The sequence below is a fragment of the Aspergillus glaucus genome, assembly GCF_001890805.1.
Source record: "Aspergillus glaucus CBS 516.65 unplaced genomic scaffold ASPGLscaffold_4, whole genome shotgun sequence".
NCBI classification, from domain to species: domain Eukaryota; kingdom Fungi; phylum Ascomycota; class Eurotiomycetes; order Eurotiales; family Aspergillaceae; genus Aspergillus; species Aspergillus glaucus.
The window spans coordinates 1,545,456-1,561,655 of record NW_019170456.1 but is presented as its reverse complement, the minus strand read 5'-3'; the positions used below and the strand labels follow the sequence as shown (position 1 = coordinate 1,561,655).

The 16,200-nt window shown below is 48.5% G+C and overlaps 8 protein-coding genes across 8 annotated transcripts; 7 read left to right on the top strand and 1 right to left on the bottom strand.

The window, feature by feature from the left end:
* Positions 1-1,613: 1,613 nt before the first annotated feature.
* ASPGLDRAFT_64597 (intradiol ring-cleavage dioxygenase) lies at positions 1,614-2,675 on the top strand (the record flags this gene model as incomplete). Its single annotated transcript, XM_022548796.1, has 1 exon — positions 1,614-2,675. The coding sequence occupies one exon, from the start codon at positions 1,614-1,616 to the stop codon at positions 2,673-2,675; it is 1,062 nt and encodes a 353-aa protein (XP_022404175.1).
* Positions 2,676-3,925: 1,250 nt separating this feature from the next.
* On the top strand, positions 3,926-4,952 carry ASPGLDRAFT_1181407 (uncharacterized protein). The gene is made up of 2 exons (XM_022539934.1): positions 3,926-4,848; positions 4,933-4,952. The coding sequence occupies exon 1, from the start codon at positions 4,190-4,192 to the stop codon at positions 4,763-4,765; it is 576 nt and encodes a 191-aa protein (XP_022404174.1). The 5' UTR covers positions 3,926-4,189; the 3' UTR covers positions 4,766-4,848; positions 4,933-4,952.
* Positions 4,953-5,055: 103 nt separating this feature from the next.
* Positions 5,056-5,665, top strand: ASPGLDRAFT_23485 (uncharacterized protein; the record flags this gene model as incomplete). The annotated part of the gene is made up of 2 exons (XM_022543292.1): positions 5,056-5,237; positions 5,338-5,665. 2 exons carry the CDS (start codon positions 5,056-5,058, stop codon positions 5,663-5,665), a joined length of 510 nt encoding a protein of 169 aa, XP_022404173.1.
* Positions 5,666-6,319: 654 nt separating this feature from the next.
* On the top strand, positions 6,320-7,365 carry ASPGLDRAFT_1181327 (uncharacterized protein). The gene is made up of 2 exons (XM_022539932.1): positions 6,320-6,673; positions 6,744-7,365. The coding sequence occupies exons 1-2, from the start codon at positions 6,460-6,462 to the stop codon at positions 7,304-7,306; spliced, it is 777 nt and encodes a 258-aa protein (XP_022404172.1). The 5' UTR covers positions 6,320-6,459; the 3' UTR covers positions 7,307-7,365.
* Positions 7,366-8,535: 1,170 nt separating this feature from the next.
* ASPGLDRAFT_64596 (uncharacterized protein) lies at positions 8,536-9,366 on the top strand (the record flags this gene model as incomplete). Its single annotated transcript, XM_022548795.1, has 2 exons — positions 8,536-8,752; positions 8,825-9,366. 2 exons carry the CDS (start codon positions 8,536-8,538, stop codon positions 9,364-9,366), a joined length of 759 nt encoding a protein of 252 aa, XP_022404171.1.
* A 168-nt stretch (positions 9,367-9,534) lies between these two features.
* ASPGLDRAFT_44043 (putative alkaline lipase) lies at positions 9,535-11,199 on the top strand. Its single transcript, XM_022545937.1, has 6 exons — positions 9,535-10,089; positions 10,139-10,266; positions 10,313-10,376; positions 10,434-10,804; positions 10,856-10,897; positions 10,950-11,199. Exons 1-6 carry the CDS (start codon positions 9,996-9,998, stop codon positions 11,100-11,102), a joined length of 852 nt encoding a protein of 283 aa, XP_022404170.1. The 5' UTR covers positions 9,535-9,995; the 3' UTR covers positions 11,103-11,199.
* A 340-nt stretch (positions 11,200-11,539) lies between these two features.
* Positions 11,540-12,732, top strand: ASPGLDRAFT_144422 (uncharacterized protein). The gene is made up of 4 exons (XM_022541818.1): positions 11,540-11,903; positions 11,954-12,115; positions 12,166-12,639; positions 12,690-12,732. Exons 1-4 carry the CDS (start codon positions 11,767-11,769, stop codon positions 12,715-12,717), a joined length of 801 nt encoding a protein of 266 aa, XP_022404169.1. The 5' UTR covers positions 11,540-11,766; the 3' UTR covers positions 12,718-12,732.
* A 635-nt stretch (positions 12,733-13,367) lies between these two features.
* ASPGLDRAFT_33186 (kinesin family protein) lies at positions 13,368-15,999 on the bottom strand (the record flags this gene model as incomplete). Its single annotated transcript, XM_022544272.1, has 4 exons — positions 13,368-13,717; positions 13,777-14,487; positions 14,539-15,568; positions 15,628-15,999. The coding sequence occupies 4 exons, from the start codon at positions 15,997-15,999 to the stop codon at positions 13,368-13,370; spliced, it is 2,463 nt and encodes an 820-aa protein (XP_022404168.1).
* Between the last annotated feature and the right edge of the window lie 201 nt (positions 16,000-16,200).

Sequence of the window (16,200 nt, the reverse complement as noted above, 5' to 3'; positions counted from 1 at the left end):
AACAACCTCCAATGACCTTAGCCAATATGATACATTATTCCACCCATACTACAGTGGCCGGCTAAATTAGCTGAACTAAATTTCAAACTCACGCAATAGCCGTGTTACAGTCTTACACATGCTTGGGAACAATTCGAACCAGGAGGTCATACTTCCAGGCCAACGGTTGTATTGATACGCGATATAGTTTCCGGCACGGTGATATTTGGCGAGGTTGAGCCGAGGGTAATTTGGAATCTCGGTTTAAATCTGTCGACGTATGCTCCCAGGCATGAGATGATATCAATATCTTTCATATTAGATTATAATGCTTGTATTGTGTTTCTCATATCAATGCCGCCAAGCTGCCATTTGCAGGGTGAAATGCAGGAGGATACAAAGTACGTACTGGATTTAGAAATCCCTTGCTGGTAGAAAGAAGTAAGTTTCCGACATATACCAAGGTATCGAAAAGTTGTGACCGAAGGTGATCGAATGAAAAAAATATTATATGCATAGTAGTATGTACTAGAGCCACGAGTGCATGCTCCTCTGTACATGTAGTGATAATATTTTCCCGAGCGATCTGGCATTTATATAACAGAAAGGAAAGATCAGCACATGTTGCGTGAGTCTTGACTAACCCTAATGAAGACACATACTTGTAGACTTACATATAATGTACAGAATTACTAATGCTGCTATCTCTAGTTAGTTATGGATGGGAAATCGGAATTCCTGAGAATCTCCTTGACACATTATACAACCACGGTCCCCTGAATAATACCCAATATCCTCAGCATATCCTGCATAAACCTGTCTAACATGATCCAGACATGATAGCTAGTGCTGTAGCCTCGTCAGCCAGTGGAACTGATTTCCCCGAAGATTGGAATAGAATCAACTCCTACCCATACGGAGCAGCCCTATCCAGGCACTGTAGTTACCTCCACAGCCTCGATTCCCCGGTATCCTCCCGGCCACCGAAATGTATACACGCGCGTCCATCGGATAGCAAAGACCGTCTTGGCAGAGCTTGGCAAAACTTGGCAGGAGAAAATGACGATAGGTGGTGCCCTGATTGGTTGGTGTGGCCGGAGAATTCGTGAATTCCCCGCTGACTAAGGTACCAAGAGCTGTCTACCCTAACAGCGATATAGATAGTGAAACTGAGAAAACTCTACTTGTAGTCTGTACGGAGCATTGAACATTTCAATGGGCCTTTTTGGTGGATCGATTATCCTTCGTATGTTGGTAGGCTTTACTAAACATGCTGAATAAATACCAAAGACCCGAAATGGGCACAGCACACAGGATAGTATCGTTATGAGAAGTAGGAGACAAACAAACAGATGGAAAGTTCCATGGTCCACACCGTTAATATCTGGAACCTAGAATCTAGTGGAGGTATGGGGAATCCAATTCCATCTACAATAATTCAGCTTAGCATCCGGCAAGCTTGCTCCACTGCTGACGAGTTAACGCGCCCAGAGTTTTAGCTTGCTTCGTTTGTATATGCTTAAATATGGACTGGGAATAAAGGTATATATATGTCGAAGCATCCGGTAATAAAAAAAAAGCAAGACAATCTCTCCAAACAATCCATTCATCACTTTCATCGATCCTCCATCAACATGCAACTCTCCCACCTCTGGCAGCTTGCCCTACTAGGCCTTGCCGGTCTCTCTATTGCCCACCCCGGCGCCCACGAAGAGAGCTCTTTGACCCCTGCGGCAAAGAAGACCTTCTTGCACAACGCCAAGCGCAGCCTGGGCCAATGCGCTGACCGTCTCGAGCGCCGAGGCGTCAACGCCCGCGCTGCAGCCCGTCGTGCCGCCATCACCGAGACCTACCGCAAGCGCTCTCTGCTCAACGCCCGTGATACGGACCGCGTCGTCAACACCTCCCACAACTCCCCTCTCCAGGTGACCTCCAACACCCCGGAAACGGAGCTCTTCTCCAACAACCCCGTCTGCATCCTCGCCCCCGAGGGCGAAATCGGCCCCTTCTGGGTGAAGGGAGAGCTCGTCCGCTCGGACATCCACGACGGCGAGCCGGGTATCCCGCTCATCATGGACGGCCAGTTCATCGACATCGAGACTTGCGAGCCCATCCAGAACTTGTACTGGGATGTGTGGACCTGCAACTCCACCGGTCAGTACTCGGGCGTGCAGAGCGATATGAACGGTAACGGCAACGACGCATCCAACCTTGACAAGACCTTCCTCCGTGGTATCCAGCAGACCGACTCCGATGGTGTTGCGCAGTTCAAGTCCGTCTTCCCTGGTCACTACGACGGTCGCGCGACGCACGTGCATGTTGTTGCGCATGTGGGCTCTCACACGCTTAAGAATAACACCATTGCTGGTGGTCATGTGTCGCATATCGGACAGCTATTCTTTGATCAGGACTTGATCTCCAAGGTCGAGGCTACGTACCCGTACAACACGAACACTGTTGATATTACGCAGAACGCAGATGATCACGTTGTTCAGGATGAGACGGAGGATAGTAACTCGGATCCGATCTTTGAGTATGCGCTGCTTGGTGACAAGCTTCAGAATGGTGTTCTCGCTTGGGTTACTATGGGTATCAATGTTTCGGCTACTTATGACACTAGCAATGCGGCTACGCTGACTTCTTCGGGTGGTGTCATGAATGATGACTCCAGCCCTGGTGAGGCGGTTGACATGTAAACCGTCGTGTGAATCCGATATGTATATAGCTAGCAACCAAGTGGCATGCGCTGGGGTATAGCACAACATATGCATGTACTATGTACGCACAATGAATAGAAGCATATGTACCTCGGGAACCTCAGTTCTTGAATAAGTGGGTCCATATATTGACAAGATCGACCTGACAGTCCCACTTGGATCTTAACTTGGATCAACCAATGTTGGCAGGCTTATTCATTCACCAAAATAGGAATGGCCATAGTATATTCACCAATGTATGTAGTTGGTTCTATTGGGTTGTTGAGATCCCTATCTTTCTACGATTCACCGTCTACGAATCTTCCTCCATATATCCTCTACATCACAATCACCAAACAGGTCAAGATAGAATCGATCATGGCAGATGCAATTGTTATACAGACTCAGTTCTTGAATCTTGGAACCTCCGATCAGACTCCAGTGCTCTCTGCTAATTTTTATCGGAACTTCCCTACTTCAACCCACACTTCTACTTCGCGTGTCAGGGGTATGGAATCAGCTGGACCTTTTACATTGGCCAACGAATCACACACAGATGAAATATGAAAGCCATGAGCAGAGTATTGCATCAGTCAGTTGGTCTCACTGTTGACCCTCACACCCAGCATGTACCGCTGCTATTTGGCATCGAGATCAAGAATTCAGTGACAACGGTGCTGTTTCATTGGCGATAACTTGTTCCACATTGCATGACAGGTGCGATCTTTATACAGACGCTTCTGTGACCCAAAAGTACTCTACACAACTTAATAGTGACAGAAAGTACATGAAGTCTACTGCCCTCAGACGATAGTACCTTTCTTTCTGGGTCTGTTTGCAAATGCAAATTGGGTTGGCCTAGATACATACGGTCCTCTTTATCGCTTCTCAGTTTAGGAACAGCGCATCTGTGTTGCCACACAAGCCCGAGCGCGAGTTTGTGTGCTCACTGTGCTTGTCGCATTTGGGTTTCTAGGTGCTTATAAAACCATGCTATCACTTCTTGAGCTGCTACTAATGCGCTGCGCGTCACGCAAATGGGATGTGTTTAGTCAAAAATTTCTCGAATGAACTGATAATCGTTTCTCGACAGAATGCGTCTCAAGTACTGATGAGCTACGTCAACGCAACACACCAAAATGCATTCGCTCAGACACACCCGCCGGCCCTTAGACCATCCCACTAGAAGTATACTGGTGGTGGACTCTGGGTTTGAGGCCTCTAGTCAATCCGTCTTATAAAGCCGGGGCCAGAGAACACGTATTCTTCCAATACCCGATGCGATGCCAAATTGTCACCAATAATCAGGTTTGCCTGGTTTGCAGAGGAAACAAAAACAGAGTCACTGCCTCATATGCAATGTCCAAAATCAATGATAGAGAACTGTCTAGCGGTAAAGCGACATAGGAAAACAACTTCCATCGTCCAATCCATAGGACAGACGAGGAAAGTACTTATCTGCTACCTGTCTAATTGGATAATGGATAAGGTAGCGCTTGAAATGATATGTAAGAATGTGTATGGAGCTGTACGAACATGAAGTGGGATTCAGGTTGTCCTGGTCATTGCAGTATGGATTCTCCTTCCGTTCTTTCTTTTACCAAGGTCAGTCATTATCCATAAGACTCGGGCTACCAGTCACATACAGTCAGCGAAAACGACAAAAAAGGTGGTGGTCACTTCTTGGCTATTCTTGGAGCAAGAATGGCCAAGTGACCTACTGCTGTGACACACCGGTTAGCGACAGCAATGGCAATGTCGTTTGTCCGAACAACGAGTCATCGTTCACATTGGACGGAACACATGCAGTTCCTGGTCGCGTGCTTCTGAGCAGCTTATCCAACTTTTATGTTTCGGGCTCGGTACCGTCTTCCTCCGCGTCTCCTTCCCTCCTCCCGAATTCAACGGCATCTCCAAGCACTGGCAATAGCAATACAAATCATGACGTTGCAATAGGGGTGGGCGTTGGAGTTCCGCTGGGGGTGACCGTATTAATACTTCTAGTATGGACCTTCCTTGAGCGGGAGCGAGCACAGGCTTCAAATGCAAAACTAGCGAGGCAATTGGAATATTCGAAAGTGCTCAGATGAGGATCATCGCCACCGCTTGGCTTTCCGGAGTTGATATTTCATGGCGCTGTATGTTTGCTTTTTATCTCTTCGCCTCCAGTGCAGTAAGTTGAGTCCCTGAGGCTGAACCATAAGCACTAATGCCGTACAAGAACAAAGAACCTGGCTCATCTCACCCGATTGCTCAGTCTTGCCATTCTTATCCCGCCCCCTTTAAACCTCGTTTCCTCGGCCGAATCGTCTCATGAATTCCCTTGGTTTTTCAGTCAGTCCATTGGGTCATATTATGACAATTTTCTTGAACTGGCAACATGACAGATAGGCCATGCTACTATCCTGATGCTTCTCAGGCCGTGGACCACGTACCCTGCTCAGACAATCCATATACAGAGACACATTGCTGTATGAGGGCGACATCTGCCTGTCCAACAGTTATTGCTTGGGCGTCGAGACTCAACCCTTTGGATTGTTGCGTGGGAGCGGCACGAATCAGGTATGGGATAACGGGTGCTCTAAAAGATGCTTTATGGAACCTTCTCTCTCTTTCTTTTAGCAGAGCTAGTCGGTCGGTCTTGTAATGCTATGACTAACAGTTCAAAAGTCACTAATTACGACTACCAAGCCGGCAGCAACCCGGTTAGTTACCTCGAGTCCGGAAACGCCAGTCAGGCATTGTACTGCTGCGGCACACTAACCGCCAGCGACAACCAAACTCGCTGCCGGGACAGGGACCCGTTCACGATACAAGACGCACACATACAACTTGGCTATGCACTTCTAAGCGACGTCCAGTCTGTGCCATCTTCCTCCATGTCCCCCTCGCCTTCCTCGACAGATAATAGTGGTACAAGTCATGAGGCAGCAATTGGAGCGGGCGTTGGTGTTCCTTTGGGAGTGATTGCATTGGCATCTCTAGGATGAGCGTTCTTTGAACGAAGGCGAGCGCAGAATGCATACGCAAAGATGGAGGCGATGGCTGTGATAACTAATGGCGGAGTGCAACCGTTTGCTTCTGAGAATGTACAGGTATATGAGATAGATGGGAAGCACCGTATGCCAGCCGAGTTAGCACAAGCGCAACCTCCGGCAGAGCTGGAACATCTTGTGGCAGGAATAATGGAGAGGGAGCGGTAGGTTTTGATGCATGGGCTTACTCATGTTTATGCTTGGATGAGGTGTTGATCTGTAGGATTATTTCCGGACTTTCTATGCCAAACCTGATGACAATTATAGCCGTGTACAGAGTATTTTGAGTCTTTCCCCATGAGCTTTCGACCTGTCCACCTTCTGCTCCGCAGCTATTATCAAACAACTATACAGTATAGATTTCCAGCGTGCTTGCTACCGCACTCTCGTTTCTCGCCATGCCTGTTGATGGCCAGCTTCGCACATATACAGATAATTATCCATCATCCTTCCATTCTCTTTCCTTGATAATCTCCATTGTTTAGCTTTTCAGGGTCGAGATCCCATGGCGCAAGGCTTCTTAGCCATCTCTAACGCGAGTCCCTGGGATTTAACATAAGCACTAATGTCGCACTACCCTACACAAGAATGCAGATCCTTGTTCGTTTCACCAGAATGCGCAGTCTTGCGATTGCACCCTTTAAACCCCCTTCCCCGGCCGAGTTGAACACTTTCTCTTGTCTGTTTCCTTGAATTTGCTGTTGGTTTAATTGGGCCATATTATAGAAGATACCCCCTTGATTGACAATATGTCAGATGATAAGCCATGCTACAACCCTGATGGGACTTTATCTGAGGATGATGTGCCGTGCACGTCAGATCGAAACACTCATTGCTGCGGTAAAAACAGCATCTGCCTGTCCAATGGATACTGCTTGGGTGCTGACGCTCAACCCTTTGGATTGTCGCGTGGGAGTTGCACAAATCAGAATTGGGCTACTGGGTGTCCGCAAAGATGTTGGAGTATGAATTCCTTGCCAGTTTCTTCCACCAGAGCTTGTATATTGATCTATTGGCTAACGATCATATAAAGAATATGAAGGTGACAACAAGGGTGGCGGCTGCCCGATAATCAGCATCGATTACAACAAGGGGTGGCGGTACTGCTGCGGTAACCTGGTCTCTAACAACAACGACGTCCAGTGTGCGGCCAACACCGAGGACCGTTTTCCACTAGATGCAACACAAGTGATACCTGGGGTTGGAATGCTCAGCAACTTATCCAACTTTTATGTCTCGGGGTCAGCACCGAATTCCTCCATAACCCCCTCGCCCTCGCCTCACCCGAATTTAACAGCATCGATAAGCTCCAGCAACAGTGGTACGGCGGGTCATGACACGGCGATTGGGATAGGCGTCGGAGTCCCGCTGGGAGTGATTGCGTTGGTGTTTCTAGTATGGGCACTTCTTGAACGGAAGCGGGCCCAGGATACATCTGCAAAACTGGCAGAGGTGATGAGTGGTATCCCTTCGGGGGGTGGATATCAGATGAAGAAGAATCCTCATGTGTCAGTCGAACTGGGAGCAACGCATTCTATGCCAGCAGAGTTGGAACAGACGCAATCTGTGCCGGAGCTTATGGGAAGAACGCGATAAGCTTAGAGGGGTTTCTCATGTTTATATTCAGATGAGGCGTTTCATGAAATCATTTCTGGACGCTCTAAAGAGTATATCACACTTAGTGGCAATGAATCGATTGCATATGGTAACCAATCAGTTGCCAGACATTCTCTGATCATCTTCTAGCGAGGCAAATGGAATACATATTTGAGGATGTTCAGGAGAAGCCAAGATTACCGCCATTATTTGGCTTTTCAAAGCTAAAATTCCATGCCGCTGCACAATGTATGTTTGCTTTTTTTTTTTTTTTTTTTTTTTTCTTAACGCACATGGGTATTTGAGGCTAAACATAAGCATTAATGCTGCCATAATGGCGCAACAGCCTTGCCATTTCCCCTCCCCTATCAAGCCCATCTCCCCGGCCGAGCTGCTTCGTCTTTTCCTTTAATTTTACAGTCAAGTCTTTGCGGGAGCTGCACGGGCCAGTCGGGCGTTCCCTATGACCCACCTTTCATTTTCGACAACACGGCCAGCAGCAAGCCGATCAGTTACCTGAATTCGGAAGCCCCGATTTGCTGCGGCACTAGTTACTCGACCCGTTCTCAATACCTGAGGCAAGCATACCACTTGGGGAATCATCATCTATTTGTCAGTGGAGTCAGAACAAACGTACTGTTCATACGAACCCTCCAGCCGAGCTGGAACATCCTGTGACAGGTTCATGGAGAGGGAGCGGTAGGTTCTGATGGATGGACTTGGATGAGGTGTTGAGTTGCACAATTATTTCTGGGCATCCTACACCAAATTTAATGGTAATGACCTGACCTATCTGTGATACCGACATACACACCGTCGTGTATCCAAGTCATTATCCATCTTGAGCCTCTCTCCTTATGAGCTTTCTCCCACTCCGCAGCGACAATCAGAAACTAATTATCCATGACACGGAAGATGCTTCCAGGAGAAGTGAAGATCACCGCTTCTCTTGACCTTTTTGAGGCTGGGCCGCATAAGTGTCTCTGGCCTAACCCCCAATGCAGTAATAATTGGCACACGAGACCCTGCGGCTGACTGGGGAAAAACTCCTTGTAAGCACTAATCACGCACGACAAGAATCGGGGCCCTGACTCGCTTCCACAGGATTGAAGTTTTCTCACTCTCGCCCCTTTAAACCAAGCTGTTCCTGGTCAACCCATAATCACTTTTTATGGTTTTGTCGTCTGTTACGCAATTGGGTCATTAAACTATACCAAACACAAGCAAATATGTCGGCAAATGATACACGACCATGTTACTTCCCTGACCGTACTAAGGCCTCAGATAGCACGCCCTGCTCATCAAAAGAGCACACCCATTGTTGCGGCACGACCGACATCTGCCTAGATAATGGCTACTGCTTGAGCATCGCCCACCAGCCCTGGGTCCTATCACGGGGGTCTTGCACAAACCAGAACTGGGATTCTGGGTGTCCTGAACGATGCGGTATGGACCAAATTCTTTTTACCTTATCTTATCATGTGTGAAGTAAAGCTCTGACAAATGATTCCCCTTTAGTCGGCGAAAACGACAACAAAGGCGGCGGCTGCTCAATCGTCAACCTCGAATTCGCAGACGATGAGGGCAAATCAACATATTGCTGCGGTAATCCAGTCAGTGGCAGTGGCACCACCGCGGTGTGTCCGACCGAGAGCCAATTCACCCTAGAAGACGCACAGGCAGTACCCGGCTACGCCCTCCTCAGCAATCTATCCAACTTCTACGTATCCGGCTCAGCGCCATCATCCTCCGCAACACCCTCGGTCCTCCCAGCTCCAACAATGTCATCATCAGATAGCGACGATGGCGGTACATGTCACGACACAGCGATCGGAGCCGGCGTTGGTGTTCCGCTGGGGGTAATCGCCCTGGCATCTCTAGCATGGGCATTCTTCGAGCGGAAGCGCGTGCGGGCTATGCATAAGCAGATGTCGACCATGCCGCCAATTAATACCGGAGTGCAACAACCTCCTGCATATGGGGTTAATCAGAAGGACCGGTTGCCAGCAGAGTTGGAACAAACGACTCCTGTGGCAGAGTTAATGGGGAGGGAGCGGTAGATTTCGGTGGGTGTATGGGGTTTTTTTTTTTTGTAATTTTGTTTACTGATGGGTGGCTGGTTTTGTAGATAATATTTGGTTGTTTATACTCCGTACATACTTAATAATTGCAATGCTTGAGGTTCTAACTATTTCTATGACCTATCCTTGGGACTCCACGGACCATCCATGGAATGGGCTCGGATAAACTGTGGAGAAATCTTAATTTAAGTACTCTGTACTTTGTTCACGTGCGTCTATTTCCCGAGGTTCTCAGCATTGACAAGACGAATATGTATTCAACTCCCGGTAACGAGTACATAGAGCGGACTTGAAACAACTGGGCTCGGCGATTATGCGAAACATAAAGACTCAAATTTGGGTAATATCCGTCGTCTTGTCTTCCGAGTGTACTCCGTACTGGGAGTAATCGTGTGTCGGCCAGAACCGAACATTCGTCATCCGATTATCGCGACATCGTGAACTCCACCTTCACCTTATTAATATGTGGTGCTGGTCTGCAGTGCTGGAAAATGCATATCATGTGGGGGTAAGCCCGTGGTTTAAGCAAGAGACAGAGGAAGTCCTGGAAGAGTGGGTGAACTGTCGCAGAAGTTCCCACCCCAGGAACCAACACCGGATATATCAAGATGCTTCTTGGTGCAATTTTCACACTCTTCGCAGGGTCTACCTTGATACCCCAAGTGTCCGGCGCCCCGACGCTCCAGTCACGGTCGACTCCTGGTATTCCTTCCTACTACCCCGTTGAATATTCTCGTTCTTACATGCACAGATCCCTCTATCTTCCCGGAACTTCAGCGAGCAGCGCAGCTTTCATCTGCGACGTATACAGACTGCAATGGGACTGCTTTCGATGTTAGCATTACCAAGAAGATCAATGAGGCGTCGACGGATACTCAGGTGAGTGCACCGAATCCCGTTGTGTAGCATGAGCTGACAATAGAAGGGATACGTGGGATACTCCAAATCCAAGAAAAGGATTGCCGTTGTGATGAAGGGATCAACGACCAGTAAGTTGCGTTGGCCTACGGTTCGTGTCAAGCGATAGGATGGGCTAACTGTACCAGCCGCGGATTATCTGAACGACATCGACCTCCTCCTTGTCGTCCCTGAACTGTCTGATGTGACCTTTCCAGAAGATGCAAAAATCATGCAGGGCATATCCAAGACCTGGGGTTCTGTTCACGACGAGGTCGTCTCAGAGGTCACGTCTCTTGTGGGAAAATACCCGGAGTATAGTCTGGAAGCCACCGGACATTCTCTTGGCGGCTCTCTTACCTACATCTCCTATGTTGCTCTGTCCCAGGTATTCCCGGAGAAAGAGATCATTGGGAATGCGATTGCTGCCTATCCTATTGGCAACCAGGAGTTTGCGGACTTTGGTAGCTCGCAGAATGGCACATTGAACCGTGGGAATAATGCCGATGACGGTGTCCCTGTGAGTATCCCATAACTACACTACTGTGTGCGGTTTTCTAACATCATCCAGAATTTGTTTGTGACAGTTCCCGGTTTCAAGCATTATGGGACGGTGAGTTCCCTGATTCCCTATAGTAAAGGTCCGAGTCTAACTGGTATCGCAGGAATACTATAGTTCCGGGACCCAAGATTCATGCATCAAGTGCGAAGGAGAACGCGACGAATCTTGCTCGGCTGGTAATGGGAAGGTCGGTATAACTGATGAGCATAGTTATAGCTTTGGTATTCATATGGCGGAAGCCGGATGCGGGGTATAGTTGGCAATATGTGAGAGAGAGAGAGATATATAGTGGTAGTTGTAGAACATGTATATAGCCTCCAGTTGATATTCTATAAATATATATGACTCAAGACTTCAGGATGTTCCTTGCAGCTGTACATCGACTGACCAGTGACATAGAGTCAGCTGCAAACCATATCACATGATCCCAGTCACAAACTCAGCCCGCCCCCCTCCTCTCCTCTCCTCTTACTCTTTTTTCTCTTCCACGCTTCCTCGAGTCGACCAACTCTTGCCTACGTGAGTCACGACACTACGTATGCAAAAGCCTGTTTCCAGGAGTTGTGTTCCTGTCCTGGGATACTTCGAACAACTGCAAAATTCACTTTTTGTGGTCTAGTAGCAAGTATTCTCGGTCATCTCTCAGCCTCGTTCCCCGTTTTTTTCTTTTTTTGAATAAAGACAAAGAAGGCAGGATACTGGTGCCTGGGAGAAGTTGGACATTTAATCTTTTGGGACGGCTTCCAGGCTCGTTATCCATTCACTCACATGCAACGACGTGCGTGACTGGTTGCGTCACGTTTCCTGATAGTCAGAGGGAAACTTCCACTCATTTTATTTTCGGTATTTGGATCTCCTTTGTCGGGGCTCTGGTTATTCGCTTTCTTTGACGTCATCGAGGCCGATACGGAGTTATCACCATGTCCATGTTTAGACGCTCCTTTATGGTGAAAGATGAACCGAGTAAGACGGGCCGGTGGATTAGGAAGAGACATGGGAAACATAGCAGACATGGCAAGTTGAAGGCGCAGAGCAGGTCAGACAGCTTGACTGAACAGTAAGTCTTGCTTTATTTGAATATGAAAGACGTAGCTGATAATCTGTTAGTCCTGTTTCAAGCCCAGCAGTCACCTTCGTCGTGAGCTCGGAAAGACGTTTCTTCGTGGGCCACGAACATGTTATTGCCCAGTCTCTCTACTTCCGTAGTATCCTGCGAGACCTGTCTATGGTTGGAGCTCATGCAAACAAGGTGGTGGAGCTGCCAGATGAGTGCGCAACCCTGACCCTGAACGACCCGCGCATCCTCTAACAAAAACCAGAGACCCAGAAATATTCTCCTGCATTCTCGAATACCTCTACAAAGGCGACTACTACCCCCGCCTAACCCACAACGAGCTCGAGAACACCCACGACACCAAAACCACAGACCGCATCACAAGCAAAGCAACCATCCTCCACGCCCGAACCCGCGACGAAATCCTCCGCGACACCGTCGTCTACTGCGCAGCAGAAAAGTACGGCCTGGAAGATCTCAAACAGCTTGCACTCCGCAAGCAGGGTCTTCACGTCGGGATTCCAATTCCTATTATCTTGCGCTCTGCTCGGTATGCGTATGAGAACACGCCGGATTCGGATGCGGATTTGCGCGCTCATTACTTGGTTATGGTGATAAGGGCGAGGGAGATGTTCAAGACGAGTGGGACGATGGAGATGGAGATGGAGAAGGGGCATGCGTGGTTTTTTGATCTGTTTGTTGCTATGTGCAATCATATTGATGATATGGAGGGTTTTTGGTGGGTTTCTTTGCACTATATGGAATTGGCGTGTACTGACACCGTTCTAGCAAGCAGCAGTCTTTCAAGTCATCCTAAAGTGTTGCTGCACCGAACCTGATCGAGACACACCAACCCACCTCCGAACAAACGCGTTACCAGAATGTCAGTTTATCGCCATCTAACAACCCATCTGTTTACTCGTTTCAACATCCGCTGTTGCTATTTCCGGTCCTTCATTTGATTTAATCAGCTCGCAACTCTTATCCTGTCATTCATTGATACATGCACGCCATTGATTTTGATTATCGGGGGCACCGATACCAATATGCGCGTTTCTGCCGGTGGTTTCTGTCGATTTACCTTCAGGAAGGAAGAATTGTCAACCTATCTAATGCACGGAACTTGTTTGGTGTCGAATGGTGTCCTTCATTTTCCTATTTTCATTTCAGACATTTATTTGCCTTCGTTTGAGATTGCTGTTTGTTGATATGTTGAAGATGATATGAATAACTAGACTGACAATTGAGATTCATGATACATATCCAAGTCATCAAGAATCGTAGAATATATTGAAAGTCCAGTTATGTGTTGTTAAGCATGTGTACTCCGTATAGCCCAGCTCTGACAATATATCCCCAAGCGCCATGCCCGCCTTGACCTATTTCCTTCCATACAAACGCCGAAAGTAATGTACAACCATAAATGCTTAAACATAAACCAAATCACACCAACCCGGTCAGCGTAACTCAAATCTCATCCTCAGGCGCCAAATCCCACTTCCTCGTCGCCATCTTCCTAGTCCTCTTCCCCGGCGAACCCCCCGAACCAGCCGTAACAGAAGGAGCGAACATATTCTCAGCCAACTTGAGCTGATCCATATGACGCAGCGCAGACTCGATGTCACTCTCGCGTCCGAGAAGGTTCGAGTTTCGAGATGACTTGAGGGCGTTCCTGGTCCTTGGTCTTGTTGGTTGTTTAGTTGGGGAGCGGCAGTTGAGTTCTCGCTCAAGGGTGATGATTTTGGCGCGGAGTTGGTCGTTTTCGAATTCGAGGGATTGGTATTTTTCATCTGCGGGTGGTTCGGGGTCTTCGTTTACTGTGGGGTAATTTGTTAGGTTTCGGGTACTAGTGGTTGGTTCAAAGAGATATGCTTACTGTGGAAGCCACGGGAGAGCAATTCGATCTTCTTATCCATATGCCCATCGTTGTATCCGGTCTGGTCATCCCATGCACTCTGCCACCTCTTCCTTTCCTCTTCCATCTTTTCGTCCATCTCAGCCCAACATTCCTCTCGTACTTCTTGCTCGATCATGAGGCATCTTTCGTCGCTTGCTTTCAAATGCATCTCAAGCTCTGTACGTGCGATCTCTTCTTGTGTAAGTCGTACAGAGAGGTTCTCGTTCTCAGAGGTCAATCGTGCAATTACAGCCAAGGCGTTTTCAAGCTCTTCATTCAATGCTGGATCTGGTGAGTTCCGCCCATGGTCTGATACCCTCGAGGAACGCAAGGTAGCCGAGTAAACGCTCTCAGTCGGAGAAGGTGCACGAGCTACGGCGACATCCTTGGCTAGAGCGGAGTAGCGGAGGATCTGTGAAGTAGCATTATAGTCTCCCAGAGGATCAGCTGTGACTATCATGACTGCTTTTTGTGGTGCGCGGCTATGAGAGGAGTTTGAGGATGGGAATGAGTTAGAGAATAGTAGCTCAGTTAGCTTGCACTGTCTGTACGGGACAAGAGCGGCTTTGCCGTCTTGGATTTCGCTCTGCATCTGTAAGCACTGTCCCAGATACATCAGACTTTCGTTAATCTTTCCGGCTTCAGCAAGGGTTGATCCGGCGGTTTTAGCAGTCCTTGCGCGCTCGGAACCTAGTAATAGGTTAATACCGACATGACGATACTTTGGTAAGCATTACTCACCAGCAAGATCAGCAACAGTAAGAATATTTCCGACCCATGTCTCCTCGCCAGTGATCTTATGCCTCATACGTCTCTTGACCTCAAGGCAAAAGAATCCATGGCTCCGGGAACTGACACTGTTTGCGCCGGTTCCAGTAACCTTGCGCTCCGTAAGCCCGACATCGAGAACCGCCAGCGCCTCTTCATAGGTGCTGCAGGCGATCTTTCTCAGTGAGGCAACAACCTTTCGATCGGGGGAGCCTTCGGTGTACTTGAGCATGACGGGCCTTCTCCGGTCCTTTTGGTTGTTTCCCGCTTGACGGGAACTTCCTTGCCCGGGTGCAACGGCGGGGGACAAAAGATCGAAGATTCGGTCATTGTACACTTCGTACATGGAGACGAGAACCATGTACTCGGACTTCGGGTTCAAATCCGGGGCGAATTGAGTAACGTCAGGTACTCGGGGTAACACGCTGGGGCGCTGTGGCATCTGTCGACGGGGGAAGATCAGGGCGGGCATCGGATCCTTTAAAGATTGAAATCCTGATTTAGCAAGACTATTCATCATCCTTGGGTGTGTATATGACGTTGATGGGGATCCAGGGACCAATCGAATGGATTCTTTGGGTACATTGTCTGAATCTCCACGCTCCGGGCTCTGGGAAGGCCTGCGACTAAACCTGAGGGGTGAAGTAGGGAACGGAGGTAAATTTGGGTAAAGCCGTCCAAAAACCGATGTTGCTTGCATCGACTTTGAGGGAAGAGGGTTCCTTACCATCAAAGGGGTATTGCCTCTAGACGAGCTTATCGGAGTCTGGGCTCTCGAGTTCCTGCCACGGTCCGCATTTGGGTCGCCGTAAACTGCTTCGAGGAAAGTCTGGGCCGCGAAAAACTGGGCCTCGCAGGGATCCGATGCGGCGACGGATGCTAATAGGTTGGGGTTGATTGAGTTGTCCGGGGGTTTGATAGTGGGTTCCAACGCTTTGAAGATCACGTCCAGGGACATTTGCGTAAGTCCTCCTTGCGATTTCGAGCCGAGAATGGTGTGACTCTGGATATAGCGTTCTGGTTAGCATCGCTTTTTCTCACCGCGCATACAAATGTTCCAACCTTTCCACTCCCAGTAACGCCCAGTGTAGCGATCAATCCATCTCGACCCTCAAGCAATACACCCCTGATAATATCATCCATGCCTGTATCCTGAAAAACATCTATTTGCGATGCCGCCTCGTCAAAAACCTGTGTAAACCCGAACCTCTCCACAGCTCGTTTCCTCGAATCCGCGGGAGGCTGCAGCGTGATGTGGGTAGCAGCCGGGAGCGGAGCATCCTGGCCATCTTCTGCATGTTCGTTATTATGCTCCGGAGGATCAACAATCAAGCAGCGATCCGGTTGGATGTCTTTTGGCTGGGAAATCGGAGGCCGAAGACGGAGATAAACTTGAAACAGAGAGGTCTGCGAAGGTTTGGAAGTGGGATTCATGATTGCAGATTGCTCCACTAAATGTCGGTATTTAGTTTAGAGCCCGAGACTGCATATAGTGATGCTGCGAAAAGTGACGTGGTGGAGAGTCGAGGAGAAACACCAGCGAGATGCGTGGCCGGTGGAGGTTCGCTTTTGCCCGTTTGGGAAAGCAGCAGTTGGGGGGACAACGGCTATATGGGGTAATGATAGAGTCGATCA

Bases quoted from the DNA above. Each gene is read 5' to 3' on its own strand.
- ASPGLDRAFT_1181407 (XM_022539934.1), top strand. From the start codon at position 4,190: ATGTGTATGGAGCTGTACGAACATGAAGTGGGATTCAGGTTGTCCTGG.
- ASPGLDRAFT_144422 (XM_022541818.1), top strand. From the start codon at position 11,767: ATGTCCATGTTTAGACGCTCCTTTATGGTGAAAGATGAACCGAGTAAG. The intron at 11,904-11,953 runs GTAAGTCTTGCT...ATAATCTGTTAG, and splicing joins TCAGACAGCTTGACTGAACA to TCCTGTTTCAAGCCCAGCAG. The intron at 12,116-12,165 runs GTGCGCAACCCT...AACAAAAACCAG, and splicing joins GTGGTGGAGCTGCCAGATGA to AGACCCAGAAATATTCTCCT.
- ASPGLDRAFT_44043 (XM_022545937.1), top strand. From the start codon at position 9,996: ATGCTTCTTGGTGCAATTTTCACACTCTTCGCAGGGTCTACCTTGATA. The intron at 10,090-10,138 runs GTATTCCTTCCT...TTACATGCACAG, and splicing joins CCAGTCACGGTCGACTCCTG to ATCCCTCTATCTTCCCGGAA. The intron at 10,377-10,433 runs GTAAGTTGCGTT...TAACTGTACCAG, and splicing joins GATGAAGGGATCAACGACCA to CCGCGGATTATCTGAACGAC.
- ASPGLDRAFT_1181327 (XM_022539932.1), top strand. From the start codon at position 6,460: ATGTCAGATGATAAGCCATGCTACAACCCTGATGGGACTTTATCTGAG. The intron at 6,674-6,743 runs GTATGAATTCCT...GATCATATAAAG, and splicing joins GTGTCCGCAAAGATGTTGGA to AATATGAAGGTGACAACAAG.